Source organism: Python bivittatus, unplaced genomic scaffold (assembly GCF_059951505.1).
Source record: "Python bivittatus isolate LINGU-HERP-01145 unplaced genomic scaffold, Pbiv_v1 ctg000220_np1212, whole genome shotgun sequence".
Lineage (NCBI taxonomy): Eukaryota > Metazoa > Chordata > Lepidosauria > Squamata > Pythonidae > Python > Python bivittatus.
Window position 1 is genome coordinate 6,124,323 of NW_028277048.1, and position 13,825 is coordinate 6,138,147.

The window sequence follows — 13,825 nt, forward strand, 5'->3', positions numbered from 1 at the left end:
GCTGGTATGCAATTTGGGGATCCTCCTGGACTCATGGCTCCCACTTGATCAGGTGGTGGCCATGGCTGGGGGGGCCTTTGCACAGATTCCTCTTATGCACCAATTGTGCTCTTTACTAGACCAGGAGGCCTTGCTCATGGTCACTCACACCTTAGTAACTTCCTGTTTGGATTAGTGCAATGTGCTAATAGGGCTTCTGTTGAAAACCACTTGGAAACTACAACCAGTCCAGAACACAGCAGTGCACACAGTGCTGGGTTTTTGTAGGTTCACCCACATTACAGCTCTGTGCACGAGCTGCACTGGCTCCCAGTTTCCTGTTGGGTGCAATTCAAGGTGCTGGTTATCACCTTTAGTCCTACATGACACAGGATCAGGTTATTTGTGGGACTGCCTCTCCCTGAGAGTATCTGCCCATCCTACCAGATCGGATAGGGTGGGCATGCTCCAGATTCCTTCCCTGAAATGTTGCCTTCTAGTGGGACCTCAGAAGTTTGCCTTTTCCATGGTTGCCCCTACCTTATGGAACACCCTCTCTCCAATGATTTGGCAGGCCCCCACCCTTTTAGCCTTCCAGAAGGCCATCAAGACCTGGTTTTTCACCCAGGCACTGGGGTAGAGTGAGAGTGTCTTGGGTTAGTTGTTAAGGCACCCCAAGGGGCCTTTGGTTTTGTTTTACAGTTTTATGTTGATGATAGATACTGCAGACAGACAGACAGACAGACAGACAGTTCTAAGGTTTTATTGATGTTGTGAGCTGCCCAGAGTTGTGTTTTAAGATGGGTAGTCATGCAAATCTTTTAAATAAATGAAATGAAATGAAATGAAAATAATTAAATATATTTAAAACCTTTTTGTAACATCCTTCAGAATTTTTTAAAAAAATATAATTTTAATTTGCAAACAAGGCCAGAAGCATTCCTGTTTGTAAAGGCATTTAGGAACAAGAACTAATCTTAAATCAAATCTCTAATGTTCATAACATCTAATGACATCTATGAAAGCATTTTCCTAACTATTGTATTGTTTAAAAATCCACTTTTAGCCTAGTTATGGTGGAATCAAGCATTAAATGTGGTTGTATAACCTAGCTGTGAATGAATTAATGAACTAATGAATTGCAGCATTTGGAATTAGCTAGAAGTTCTAGACTGGGTTTCCTCCCTTTTTCTTCATTTGAATCATCGGAAGATGTATCTGGTTTGCAGCCCTTGTTCTATGGGACTCCTAATGTCTGCTTGGAGCAGATCACTTGGCTTCCAAAGAATAGTTTTTGCTAACTTGGTGCCCTCCAAATGTAATCCTGTGCTGGGGGATTCTGGGTATTATAGTTCCAGGATAAGTGGAGAGCAACAGGTTGGGGAAGGTGCCATAGAGTGAACTGAATGGATGGCTCAGATTGAACTAGAGGCATGAATGTCCTCAGAAAGCAGGGAATACAGATTCAGGCAACCTACGGCAAAAACTTACCCATCAAAGTCACGGAGATCTTGCTGCAGGATGTAGTCACGAGCCGCATTCGCATGGCAGGTTTCTGAGAGGACAGAGAGAGGAAGAAAGCAGGAGACTGTTTATTACAAGACTCAGACAAAGGATGTAGCAACAGGAGAGGCTAGAAGCCACTGGGGATAAAAGATGTCACAATGTGAAGGAAAGGGGTAGTGATGGAGGAAGACAACAGGACTTACCCACAGTCTGAGCATGGATCCCGGCCAGGGCAAACAGTGGAGCCACCTGACTTCGGTAGATCTCCATTGCTCGCTTACGTCCTCCCGCTGGATTGATGAAGACAAGGAGACTCTTGGGCCGTGTAACACCTGAAGCAGAAGACAGGGAAAGGCAAATGTCTGCAGGATGAGATGGAGGATCCAATTAGGTGTCATTTTGTGTCAGGGGTAAAAGGTTAGGGCAAAGTCTCCTTCAAGTTGTAGAGTTTGCTTGGCAACAGTGCAGAAGTGGCTTGCCCTGGCTTTCTTCCAGAATCTAGTCTTCAGCCCTGGTATTTATGATAGTCTCCTAACCACCTACTAACCAGGCTCAACCTGACTTAGCTTCCCAGCCTGAACAAGGTCAGGCCGTTGCCTCCTGCAGGGTAGGACTTCATTTAACACCAACTCAAGACTTATTTTCAGTGACATTCAAAAGGAAAAAAAAAATACAGATGGCCTTTGAGCATGTACTGTACAAAGCATCTTTCCCTTATTACCAACTAAGAGCAGTTTATTTCATTTCCTGATCTGGTTTACCTTGAAGGGCTTACATTGCCCCACTTGCAATTAAGAGAGGTTCCCTGGCTCCCTTCTTGGAAACCATACCCCACCCACTAATATGCTGCCTGTCTTTGCCATGGCAGCCATGCCTTGTCTTCTAAGAGACAAGGAAGGCACCTCTTCGCAGCTCCACTACTTTCCACCTCTCCTGACTTCAGCTTGGCTAGGAACTGACCATGATGATGAATCCAGGTCTGAAGGGCACAGACCCAGCGTGTTGCCAGCTGAGACGTGGATGGGGCAGTGAACTCCAGCACCCCGAGGTTCCAATACTCTCCTTTTTCCCGCTGTATAAAAAAAACTGGAAAGAAAGGGAGAAAGGGCAGGGAGGAGAACATTAGAGTGATTGCTAGAGGATTTATGAGTAAGATCAGATGGAGTGATTGCTCAGGACATTATGAGCCAATTTTGCATGTGAAATTATGCACATTTATTTACACATGCATGCAAACGTCCTGAAGAATTGTGTTACTATTAATTTGAGTTCTTAGATATATATCCTGCCTTTTCACCAGGAGCTCAAAGTGGTATACAAAGTACTCATCAAATCAAATCAAATCTTTATTATGGTCATAGACCAGCATATATAAATCACTCATTTCTCCAATTTCCCCCAACAACAATCCTGTAGTGTAGACTGGACTGTAAAAAGTCCAAAGTTACCCAGTGAACTTCAGGTTACACTGACTCTAATTTTGAATTTCTACTTCCTGAGTTTCCTGGTTACAGTTAGGGAAAGGTGATGATGAATGCATTAGCTGAGTTCATATAACTCTTAAGCCCAAATTAACCAACCACAATTACTATATTCGCATAATATGGTGTGCCCCCAAAGAGAAGCTGTATTATTGCTTAATGTGATACTCCGGTTCATACAACACACCGTGCCTTCAATATCCAAGGGTGGGAAACAGGTGATAAAAAAATCTGTTACCATGTAAGGGTGGGAGAAAAAAGCATATAAACAGAGCTATATTCCTAGATTCTTTATAGCTGATCTTTTTTCATATAACAGCATATTTCATATCTGCAATGAAAGCAACTTAATTGAGTCTCATCCTTGGATCTTTTCTGCAAAGCCCATAAATCTAGCTTAGTGTGTGTAAACCAGGGAAGTGCAACACTTTGGATCTGACACCCATAGTGTAAACACTGTCTGTTGTCTCTCAACTCTTCTCCTACACTCAGTGAAAGGAATAAGACACAAGGACCACAACTTATTTAAAAGAATCACCCTGAACAAAAATGGACTCGCCTGACAGATGTTTCAATCAGCCTTAGCATGTAACCAAACAAAACTGTTCACAGCTGTAACCCATCTGCCCCAGATTTCGGTTTCGGTTTTGGTTTAATTTGACTTTTGTGACCCTGCATAATAATACCCAGCTACCTGGATGCTATAAACCTGCCTGTTTGGATCCATCTTGCTCACCTGTGAAAGAGTTTTCATCCACAGTAGATTCCCAAACCTCCTTTCTTTTACTGGCTCTTCCAAGCCTCACAGCAACCATCTCCTGGATGGGGATGCAGAAACCCAGGTCTGAAAGGGAGAGAAGAAATTTGCTAATTTTTATTTATTGAATTTCTGTCCTGCCACCTTTCTGCTTCTTCAACAGCTGTCTGTGTGGGTTTGTTTGTGTGTATATTTGTTGGGGGGGAGTGTATACACACAACATTAATACAGGTAAAATCAGGATTAAAATTAAACATTAGAAGCTTGGCAGAAGAGGTGATAGCAATTCTCAGAAGCCTTGATAAAAGCTTGCTTTAGTCTGAGGACAGGGACATAAGGATCCAAATCCATGTCTTTGTCGTCTCTTCTTGACATGCTCCCACAGTTGAGAGCTTTTCAATAGCACACCGGCACTAAAATTGTCACCATCTGTCCTTCAACTGCTCACTCTTGAGCGCTTGCTGGCTGGCTGGCTGGCAATTGGTAGAAAATAATTACTTGGGGGAAAACTCATTCCTTCCACCAGTAGAGGGAGGTTCAGAAAATGCTTGTCAGTGGGGATGCTAACATTCAGAGCTAGCTTCAGGTTTAGGGGGACTTTGGAGCAAGGACCCTGAGGGGTTCTTTACCAATTTTCTTGCCCTTTCCCCCTGGTTCCCATTTGTACCCACTAAAAGAAGAAGACAAGATGCTTGGAGATTATTGCTCATTTGCCTTGCCACATATCCAGCAAGTTCAGTGAAGGAGAGCCACCGAACCAGGGGGCTCCAGGATCTGGTAGTGAGGCCATTACCGAATTGCAGACCTCAGCATCAGCCCAACAAAGTTGATTCAAAAGTCTTCAAAAGTTCAGAAGTGTAAGTTTTGTCCTTGCCTTATATCCTGAAATGTAATCCCTTCACGAGGGACGCCGAGGAGGCTAAAATGTTAAGAGTTGAGATCTAGCAATCCTTTCTATTAATTACCTCAGCTTGTGTGGCAGGAATTTCATAAATGGAATGATGGTGTCCCATAGAATTAGTGGTCCATTCTTAACATCACACACACTGTTTCTGAATTTTCCTTAGGCAGAGTCAGATTTCCTTTTCATCCCATTCCCCAATCCTTTGATCAAGCCCTGCTGCCTCATATTTTATCACTTTTTTTTTTTGAGGGCCCCAATTATGCACACAGCGTTTTTGCTCTGGGTTGAAAAGAAATGTTTTAGACCACTTCACAATAAAGTGCTCTAAATTCTAAACTTTCACAAAATACGTATCCCTTCTGTCAGAAGACAGCTTTTTCTCCCAGCGGGAAGTTGTCAAAACCAAAGGATGCCATGTATAGAGTGCCTCCTCTCCAACTCCTCCATCTTTTCTCCATTTTTGCAATTGATTTCATATTACAGAAAATAGGATAACTGACTGTGCCACTTCTAAGGGTTTAACTTCTTCCCTTTCCAGCAGCTGGCCAGATGAATGAAACTTCTGGTCAAGGTCAGTAATATTCTGCTTTTAACTCAATACCTACAAGCATAAAACCAACTGTATTTTCCCAGACCATTAAAACTACTATGGCTTGACCCAGAGGGGCCTCAACTTGAAGAACCTGTTCTGGCATCCGCATTTCTTTACCGGAGGGAAAGTGCTGTGATGGAAACTGCAGAGTACGTGCTACGTCTTCATGAAATCCAACCCCCATCCCCAGCTGGTAAAAAATGTTGAAACCCATCTCTTCCGCCTTGGTGACAGCCTCAAGGGAACATGCTTTGAGTTAACTTGGGTCCAGCTTGAAGTGCCAGGAGACCTTGGGACCTTGGGCCTGGATGCTCATCCATGACAACACTTTTGTCATTCTTTTCTGCAAAAAACCTGAGCAAAGGACAAGAAGCAGGAGTCGGAAGCCTCTTGGCCCTCAAGGCCAAAATGAGCTGAGAGAAGAGTTGTGATAACTACTAACATGGCTTATTTTTTAATAAAAGTACAAGCAAATTTGTGACCAGGAGTTGTGGATGGGAAGTTATCAAAATGGCTCCTCCTTGCACTTCCAATGCATCTTATTTATTGGAGGCTGGAGGCAAAAAAAAAATATGGCGGTGTCTTTAGCATCCATCCTGTGCTTTTTCTGAGCTTCCCAAGAACTTGTTGTGAGAGGCTGTTCTCCATTCAAAGAATCCCCTCCTTATGTCTCTGTCTCTGTTCTAGTTAAAACAGAAGCATAACTGTTCACTTACATATTTTAATTTTTTAGAAATACTTTGCCCAAGTTCCTGTGAGATCATTCTCTTGGCTGCACAACATTTCATGGTATTTTCTTTCTTTTTACTAAAACACCTTTCTATTAAGGCTAAAAGAATCTTCCAAGGTATATAATTACAGATGACCTCACATTCACACAATCATGTCATTTTTATATTGAGGCTCTTAAAGGAATTTTATTCTGTCCAAGACGCACAATCTATGGTTAAGGGACTAAGCTTTTCTTCTCAAAGAGCTGACATAACATCATCTCATGTTCGAGTTTTATACTTTTCTAGCCTTCTTGTTTACTTGGTAATTAATATCTCATATTTGACAGAAAGTTACTAAATTTTAGATAAGAATATTTTAAATTTTGAAATGAAAATGATGTTAAGTGAAGCATCTTTGTCATTTTTTAGATATAAGTTAAGCGAAACTATAGTTCTCAGTTTCAGGAACATCTGTGTATTGTTACCTTCCAAAAAGTCAGGCCAGCTAGAAAATACAGGAGGGAAAAAAGGTACAGTAGATACTATAGGTAATCCAACAATAAATGAATGGCCACAGCATCTCAAGCGTGGGTAGAAAATAATTTATTGCATAAAAGGCCAAAGTGTTTCAGACACAGTGCTAAGCACCTAAAAGACATCAATTAGAAAACTTTTAATTGATGTTGTATGTATGTATGTATGTATGTATGTATGTGTATATATATATATATATATATATATATATATATATTTATGTTCTTAATGTTTGTTGTGAGTCGCCCAGAGTTCCCGCATCGGGGGGAGATGGGCGAGTGAGAAATTCAATCAATCAATCAATCAATCAATCAATCAATCAATCAATCAATCAATAAAACACTAGTTAGAACACACAAATTATTTTATGGCTTTAACCCCTGACATATTTCCTGCTTTTTCTTCTTGTATTGCTCTAGTGTCATCAGATGCCAGGCAAAACATAGACAGGAAATGTCAGTTGTCTTTTGGAATATGTTTTGTCAAGCTAGCTGTTAGCTTCGTCCTCCTCAGAATACAAACTTTGTGTTAAACTTGGCATGAACAAGGGGGCCTTTTTACTTCAGAGATGTTTTACATTTAGTTACATTTTACATTACATTTTACATTTACATGTTTTACATTTAATTTACTACTATTTTCCTCCAACTTAAATTGTGCAAGTGATGTTTCCTCTGTCACTACATGTTGCTCTAACAGGACTGCTGGCAGATATGTGACCTGCTGACTACAGGCTGAAGCATCTGAGAGAAGAAGGATGGTCAGGCCTTCTTCTATAGTTGTGGTCTATGCAGACTCTCACAGAACCTGGTGAGGACACTCAAAAGAGGGACAGTGTTGAAGTGAGCTCGTGAGGGAGCATAAATGGAGGAAAGAGGTCCTCCAAAGTTCCAGGCTATTTAGAGCACTTAGATAGAAAGTAAGCCCTTAAATTACTCTTGTTTCAGAACGAATATTAGTTACTGCATGGTAGAAATGCAAATACAAATTACCAATGTTTTAAAAATGATGTGTTTTTCCCAGCAAGGGGCAAATCATCTCCTTCTTCAAGACAAAATATGAACTTTCCTTAAAGAGGAATAAGCCACTCTAGCCATATCCCATTTTTCCAACAAGTCAGAATCAGTCCCTCCCTCCGCTCAAAAATTTTCTTTGTCTACCTTTGTTCATTTGATGTCAAGCTGGCAAATTCAGAAAACAAGAACCCCTTGGATTTCTAGAATGGACTTCATTGCTATTAGGATAATGTAATAAAATCTTGAAAGCATCCCAAAGCAATTCTCCAGATCAATTTGTACCAAGTGTGATTAAGGTAGAATTACCCTGAGTCTCTTTCTCACATTTCCCCACCTCTAATGAATTAAGGATTTTTTTTAATGGCCCAATTCTCCCCTGTAACTGTGTTGCTTCATCTTCCATGTTCCCAGGTTCTATTAGATATTCCATCTCATTTGAAGACACAATTATTCAAATAAAGAATTCTCCAGAATACCATAAAACAATCAAATACAACAATTCTAATACAAAGTTATGAGAACTAGAAATCAAATGCCCAGGCTTGATAATAGTAGTAGTGAAAAAGGACTTGAAATAGTTATTGAATGCAAATAACATACAGGTCCTCAGCATTATATACAGTGGTACCTCGGGTCACGAACGCTTCTGTTCACAAACAATTCAGGTCATGAACAGCACCGTTCGCAAAATGTTGCTTCCGTTCGTGAACTCTGCATCGGGTGATGAACAGGATCCGCGGCCATTTTCCCTCCCGTGACATGTGGTCGTGGCTTCCTGTAGGGAGGGGGACTCTCCCTCCAAACAATAACCGCCTCCCCACCTGCCTTCCTGTCCTCCACGCCTCAAGCAAGGTTAGCGTTCTCTCTCTTCATAGTGTACTGTACTGTACTTTGTGTCATATTTTTGTGGTTTTAAAAAAAATACATATGGTTCAGAATGGATTAACCATATTTACACAGAACTTTATGGGAAAATTTGATTCGGGTCACGACCAAAATCGGTTGGCGACCAAATTCGTAGGGGTCAGAACGGATTAACCATATTTACATTGAACCTTATGGGAAAATTTGATTCGGATCGCAACCAATTCGGGTTGCGACCAGAGTCGCGGAACGAATTAAGTTCGTGACCCAAGGTACCACTGTAGTTGCAAAAAAAAGATTATCACAGTTTTAAGCTGCATCAACAGAAGTGCAGTTTTTGAATCACACAAAGTTCCACTTTATTCTGTGTTGGTCAAACCCATTCTTGAGTACTATGTCCAATTCTGGGCAGCAGGACTAGAACTTCAGAAAGCAATGAAGGTGATCAGGAGGCTAGAAAACAAAGTGCTATGGAGACCAAATGGAAGGAGTTGGGAATGTTTCATTTTAGCACTTTTCAAGAACCTTAAAAGATATCACACAGCGTCCTCTATTGTTCCACAGTGCAGGACACAAAATAATTAATTTAAGTTACAGGAAGACAGATTCCATAAAAAAAAAAAAGAGCTAGCAATAAGATTATTTGACAGTAGAACCAATTACCAGAGAGTGGGCTCCACTACATTGGATTTATTCAAGAGAAGCTAGTCACCATCTGCCTGGCATGCTTCAATTTAGATTCTTGCACTAAAAGGGGGGGGGGGCTGGACATGATGATCTAAAAGGTGCCTCCCAATTCTACGAATCTACTATTCATATAAAAAAAGATTATATCAACCACAATCCTTGGTCTCTCCACTGCTTGACACTAATTTAGCATTTAAAAGGTATAGAAATGAATGGAGAAGTGAAGTTCATATGTTTGAAGGATTCACATGTTGAACCTTTCCAAGAGCTCTTTGTGATAACCGAACGTCTCCAAATAAAGTTGGATGTAGCATTGAATTTTTCCATCCCTCAGTTCTGCAGGATTGGGTTAACTTCAATCCTACGTCATTCAACTGTTTTGTCATTAAATAAAAATTCCTCATCAATTTAATCTCACTTGGTTAAAATGGGGAATGGAGGGAAATGGGACATTTCAACTTAAAGGATATTCTGATTTCTTGCTGGAGGGCCAGAAGGGGAATCCCACTGAGAAGAGCTGGCGGCTCCTCATTAGGTCTGCTAAATTATCTTTGTTTACTACTGAAGACTGTCCTATTTACTCTAGAAGTGGAGAAATACTAATGCCAGGAGGCTGGGATGACCCTTAGCACTGGCCAATCTGTAATAATCTGGAGCAGCAACTTTTGCAGAGACTCTCTTGCTTCTTCCTTATTACATGAGAGCAAGACTGCTACAAAGGTAGAAAATGGGGAAACAAAAATGGGCCCATGGAATCTTTTAGAGAGCAAAAAATTCCAGATGTATTCACATACCAGTCTTTTAATCTCCATCCTAGAGTCTTTCCCAGATTTGGGCATCTGTGCTTAGCCTTTGCAGAAATTTGACCAACCCCTATTACCCTCAACTCTCTCACCCCTTAAGCTCCCTTCATTCATAGATGTCTCTCTTCCCAGATTAGGCTAGATTTCCATGCCCATCATGTTAGGTACCTCATTCTGCCTGATGGTTCCAAAATACAAGATTCCCCATACAGTACATATTTAATTTCTTCCAACAAGGTTTAACTAGCCCATCAAAGTTTGGCCAGTCCCACTTGGACACTTTTTCCCCAGAATGTCATTACCTCATCCAATTCACATGGGAGCTCTCTGTTGTTTGGGATTCATTTTTTTGTTGTGAAAAATGCATCTCCCCTACTTTGGGTCTTCTGTGAAGTCATTCTTCTCCGGATGCCTTGTCAAATGAAATTTTCCTGAACAAATCTTTCTACCTTTGACCTGCTCTGGGTAGGTCTCATGTATTTCATTTTTCATACATGAATTTCATTTTTCATACATGTCCATTCAAACAAATACATGATATAAAGCTAGACATGCTCATGATACCATGACATTATGGAGCATTACAAGCTAGTGACAATATCCCAGCCTTAAGGGTTCATTAAGTAATGTGATTATACATGGTTAAGGTATACAGTACATGAATTATACTGATTTAAATAGTTTGTATACATTCATATTTGTCTGATTTATACCCCCACCTTTAATTCAGAAGCTCAAGGCAACGTACATTCATACTCCTCCTTTTTTCTCCCCAAAACAATAACCCCATGAGACCAACTGGCCCAAAGTCCCCCAGTGAAGTTCTATGGCTGAGGGTGGATTAGAATCTGGGCCTCCCAAGTCCTAGTCCAACAGCTTAACCTCTAGAACCGGAGCTCATGTCTTTATAGACATGGCTGCAAAAGCAGACACCATATTTGGGTTACAGTAATAATTCCTCCAGTCAACTACACTACATCTTGTATCCCAGAGATATATTCTATCAGCCATTCAGTAATATTCCTCTCAGTTGCTTTATCATTTGCATGTAGCAGTGACATTTTAAGGCCATCTTCCCTCCTGGTATGTTTGGAGTTGCAGCCAATGGTCTTCTAGGCTGAGTGTGATGGGAATCATGGTTTATAAAGATATAAAGCTGAAGGCATGCAATAGGTCCTTGCTTTGCGATGACTCTCATTTGCATGCATTGTTCTGGTGCCGGTTTTGAACAATGTCAGGAGGTAGTGTGGACTGAAGTGTTGGGATCAAGACTGTGGTTAACTAAGGCAAACCAGGTAGCACAGAAGTTTCCCTTCCCAAAAGCCACGTACTGTATAAATTCTGCAGCTCACTTTACCCCATAAGTAACTCCTCCCTGTACCGAACCAGCAGAAAAGTCCATTGCTGTAACTGACTTGACCCATTGCACTAAAACATAAGGTAGCTTGTTCGGTTTTGTCTCAGTTGGACTTGGGAACCTGGTGTTTTCTGTGAACCTGGCCACCCTCCCATGCTCAGCAAACCATGGATTTGAATGCATATGAAATCTTTAAATATGCTACATAAAATCCTAAGTATCATTATTCCTATCTTACTCTGAAATTTTAGCACACAGAGAGGCATCTACTGGGGAAAAAGCAGATAGGAATGTGACACACACAGATGGCTCAACCAGATTTACTCCTCTATAAAACAAAAGCCAGGGGCACGGCCTTTCCTCTCAGGCCTCACTGAAATTAAACGACACCATATTGAGCATTATAAGCTCAGACAGACTTGCTTTTTCAGAGGCATTTATTCACAGATCGTGTTAAGACTGGATGTTGTTGATCAGACCAGAGTCTAATCATAATCCATAACGGTAAGGTTCAAATACCCTGCTGAGCCAAAGAAAACAAACCACATTATGACTTAGCTTTATAGGCAAGACAGGCCATTATTATCAGTTTACTTTTGGTCAAAGACTAAAACCCACAGAACCCAACACACATATACGCCCACCCCTTTCAGTTCACATTCCTTCTATGCTCAGCCAAGATAATCATTAGCTCCCAGAAAGAAACTATTTTAGAGCTGAGTGGGTATTTTTACCTTGTTTATCTGCTAAGTCAGGAAAAATATTAACCAAGACTGATGACTTCAGGGTACAGTCATTAGCTAGGCACAGGTACTACAGTTAACAATGCTTATGAGTATTCATAGTTCAAACTGCCTCTCCCTCTGTGTCAATGGCCTGTTTTAGTCAAGATGCTTCCTTGGAGTAAACTGGAGAGCTGCCAAGCTAGGGCAAAACAGGTTGAAATGGGCTGGGTACCAGTTTCTCCTTAGTACAACAAAGGGAGAATTAAAAACAAGTAGGTCCGAAGCAGACTTTCAATATGAGGGAGTCTGTCCCAACTTTGTTTCTGCCAGATGTTTGGATTACAACTGTCTTAATTCCCATCTGTACTAAGAATTAGGGTGTCATCTTGATGCTCTGGATGCAACTCCTACAAACCCATGCTTTGGCCAACAATGAGGGTTGATGCACAAAACACCTGGCATTTATTCTCTTAAACCCCCAAACTCAAGGTGCATTTTGAGGTCCACTGAGGAGCACAGAATCACAAGCACCAGAAATCTGGAGTACCTTGAGGGGGTTGTGGATTAGGGTTGCAGATAGAGGTCCCCGATTGTTTCAACTCTGCCTTTTACTGGCATTGCTTTGCTAGGACAAGTAACAGCCACTCCTTCTACTTTCTCTCCAAGGTGCCCTTCAGCTGTGTTGTTCTGTAACACCCCCCAAATGGGACGGGAGCTGTAGTTCGGTATCTCTGAAGATGCCAGGTGGGGGAAGGCTGACCCCTTCAGAAAGTGCAAGAAAGAAGGAAAGCGAGAATAATTCATAAAGGAAAAGGCACCTTCCAAAGGCTGCTAACTGGGATTGGGTCGAGACCAGTGTCCCCGCTCTCCAAGACCCGACAGGAGGCCATCGGCGGTAGCCCTCATTCCCAGGATCACCCACCCACTCACCCCCGGGCTATCGCGGGGGCGCCCGCACCACCCAGCTTCCAACCAACCATTCGGGACGCGAGAGAAGAGCGGAGAGACTCACCGGTAGCCCGGCTTACGAGCTCCGGAGTGCCCAGCAAGAACTCGCCGCCCGGCGGTAGCGACACCAAAACCCGGCCGCGTGGAGTACGCAGCGGGCAGCGCAGAAAAGTCTCTCCCATGGCCCGGGTTCCGAAAGGACGGCGGCCGGATCGGAGGGTTGCGCTCCGTTTGTGAAACGGAAGGGGGAGACGGATCTTCGATCTCCCAGCTCCTTCCCGCGGAGCGCTTTCCTTTAGCTCAGATTGAGTTCTCCGCCTCCCCAAGGCGGAGAAACCCCCAGGAACCCGCCTGTAGCTGGCGTTATGAGCCACTTTCTTCCCGCCCTTGCCCCTGCTATGCCCCGAAGAGAGCCTGCCTAATGTTCACCCAAGACTGACCCCTTTTTCAACAAGAAAGCATATTGGGGTGGGCGCCCACTGGATGGCATGCGAGTTCAACACAAACTTTCAGTTATGGACCTTTCCTGGGGCTGTAAACTCACAAAGATGAAACGGGGGTTCAAACAAAATTATTGGGGGCAGAGCACTTTCCTTGGAGGAGGAGCATCCCAAAGATACATTTGCCTCATTAGATCATCCAATTTGGCCACTGCCACGTTTTACTTGCCCAGAGCATCACAAGATTTATTTCCATGTAAGTGTGCGAAGAATTTTTGCCTTGAGGTTTTAATCACACAATTGGGAGTGACTGAAGACAAAAGCAGAGATTGAGAGTCCCTGCAGAGGGACAAGGGGAGGAAAACTAGGCCACTGTCTCAAGGAGCTGAACTCTTAGTATCCTCCGGTATAAACCTGGTGTCTGGGTGTCGGAAAGTTGTACCTCAGCAACGTTTCACAGTCCATAGTAGTCTCACCTCTATTTTAGTTAGAAATATAGGGAAATTAACCATTTCATTC

The 13,825-nt window shown here is 42.3% G+C and overlaps 1 protein-coding gene across 3 annotated transcripts in view; it reads right to left on the reverse strand.

Moving 5' to 3' along the window:
- The window catches only part of LOC103052975 (ceramide kinase-like), a 23,602-nt gene extending 10,338 nt beyond the window's left edge, over positions 1-13,264 (reverse strand). For 2 of the 3 annotated variants that reach the window (XM_025165108.2, XM_007425734.4), the window contains exons 1-5: positions 12,931-13,260; positions 3,703-3,810; positions 2,446-2,571; positions 1,689-1,817; positions 1,471-1,534 (exon numbers count right to left, since the gene is read on the reverse strand). In XM_025165108.2, the coding sequence (XP_025020876.1) occupies positions 1,471-1,534; positions 1,689-1,817; positions 2,446-2,571; positions 3,703-3,810; positions 12,931-13,048 (545 nt within the window). In that variant the 5' untranslated portion in view covers positions 13,049-13,260. Of the gene's footprint in view, positions 1-1,470; positions 1,535-1,688; positions 1,818-2,445; positions 2,572-3,702; positions 3,811-12,930 lie in introns of all 3 variants that reach the window. The other variant, XM_088137720.1, reaches the window with a different exon arrangement.
- Positions 13,265-13,825: the final 561 nt, after the last annotated feature.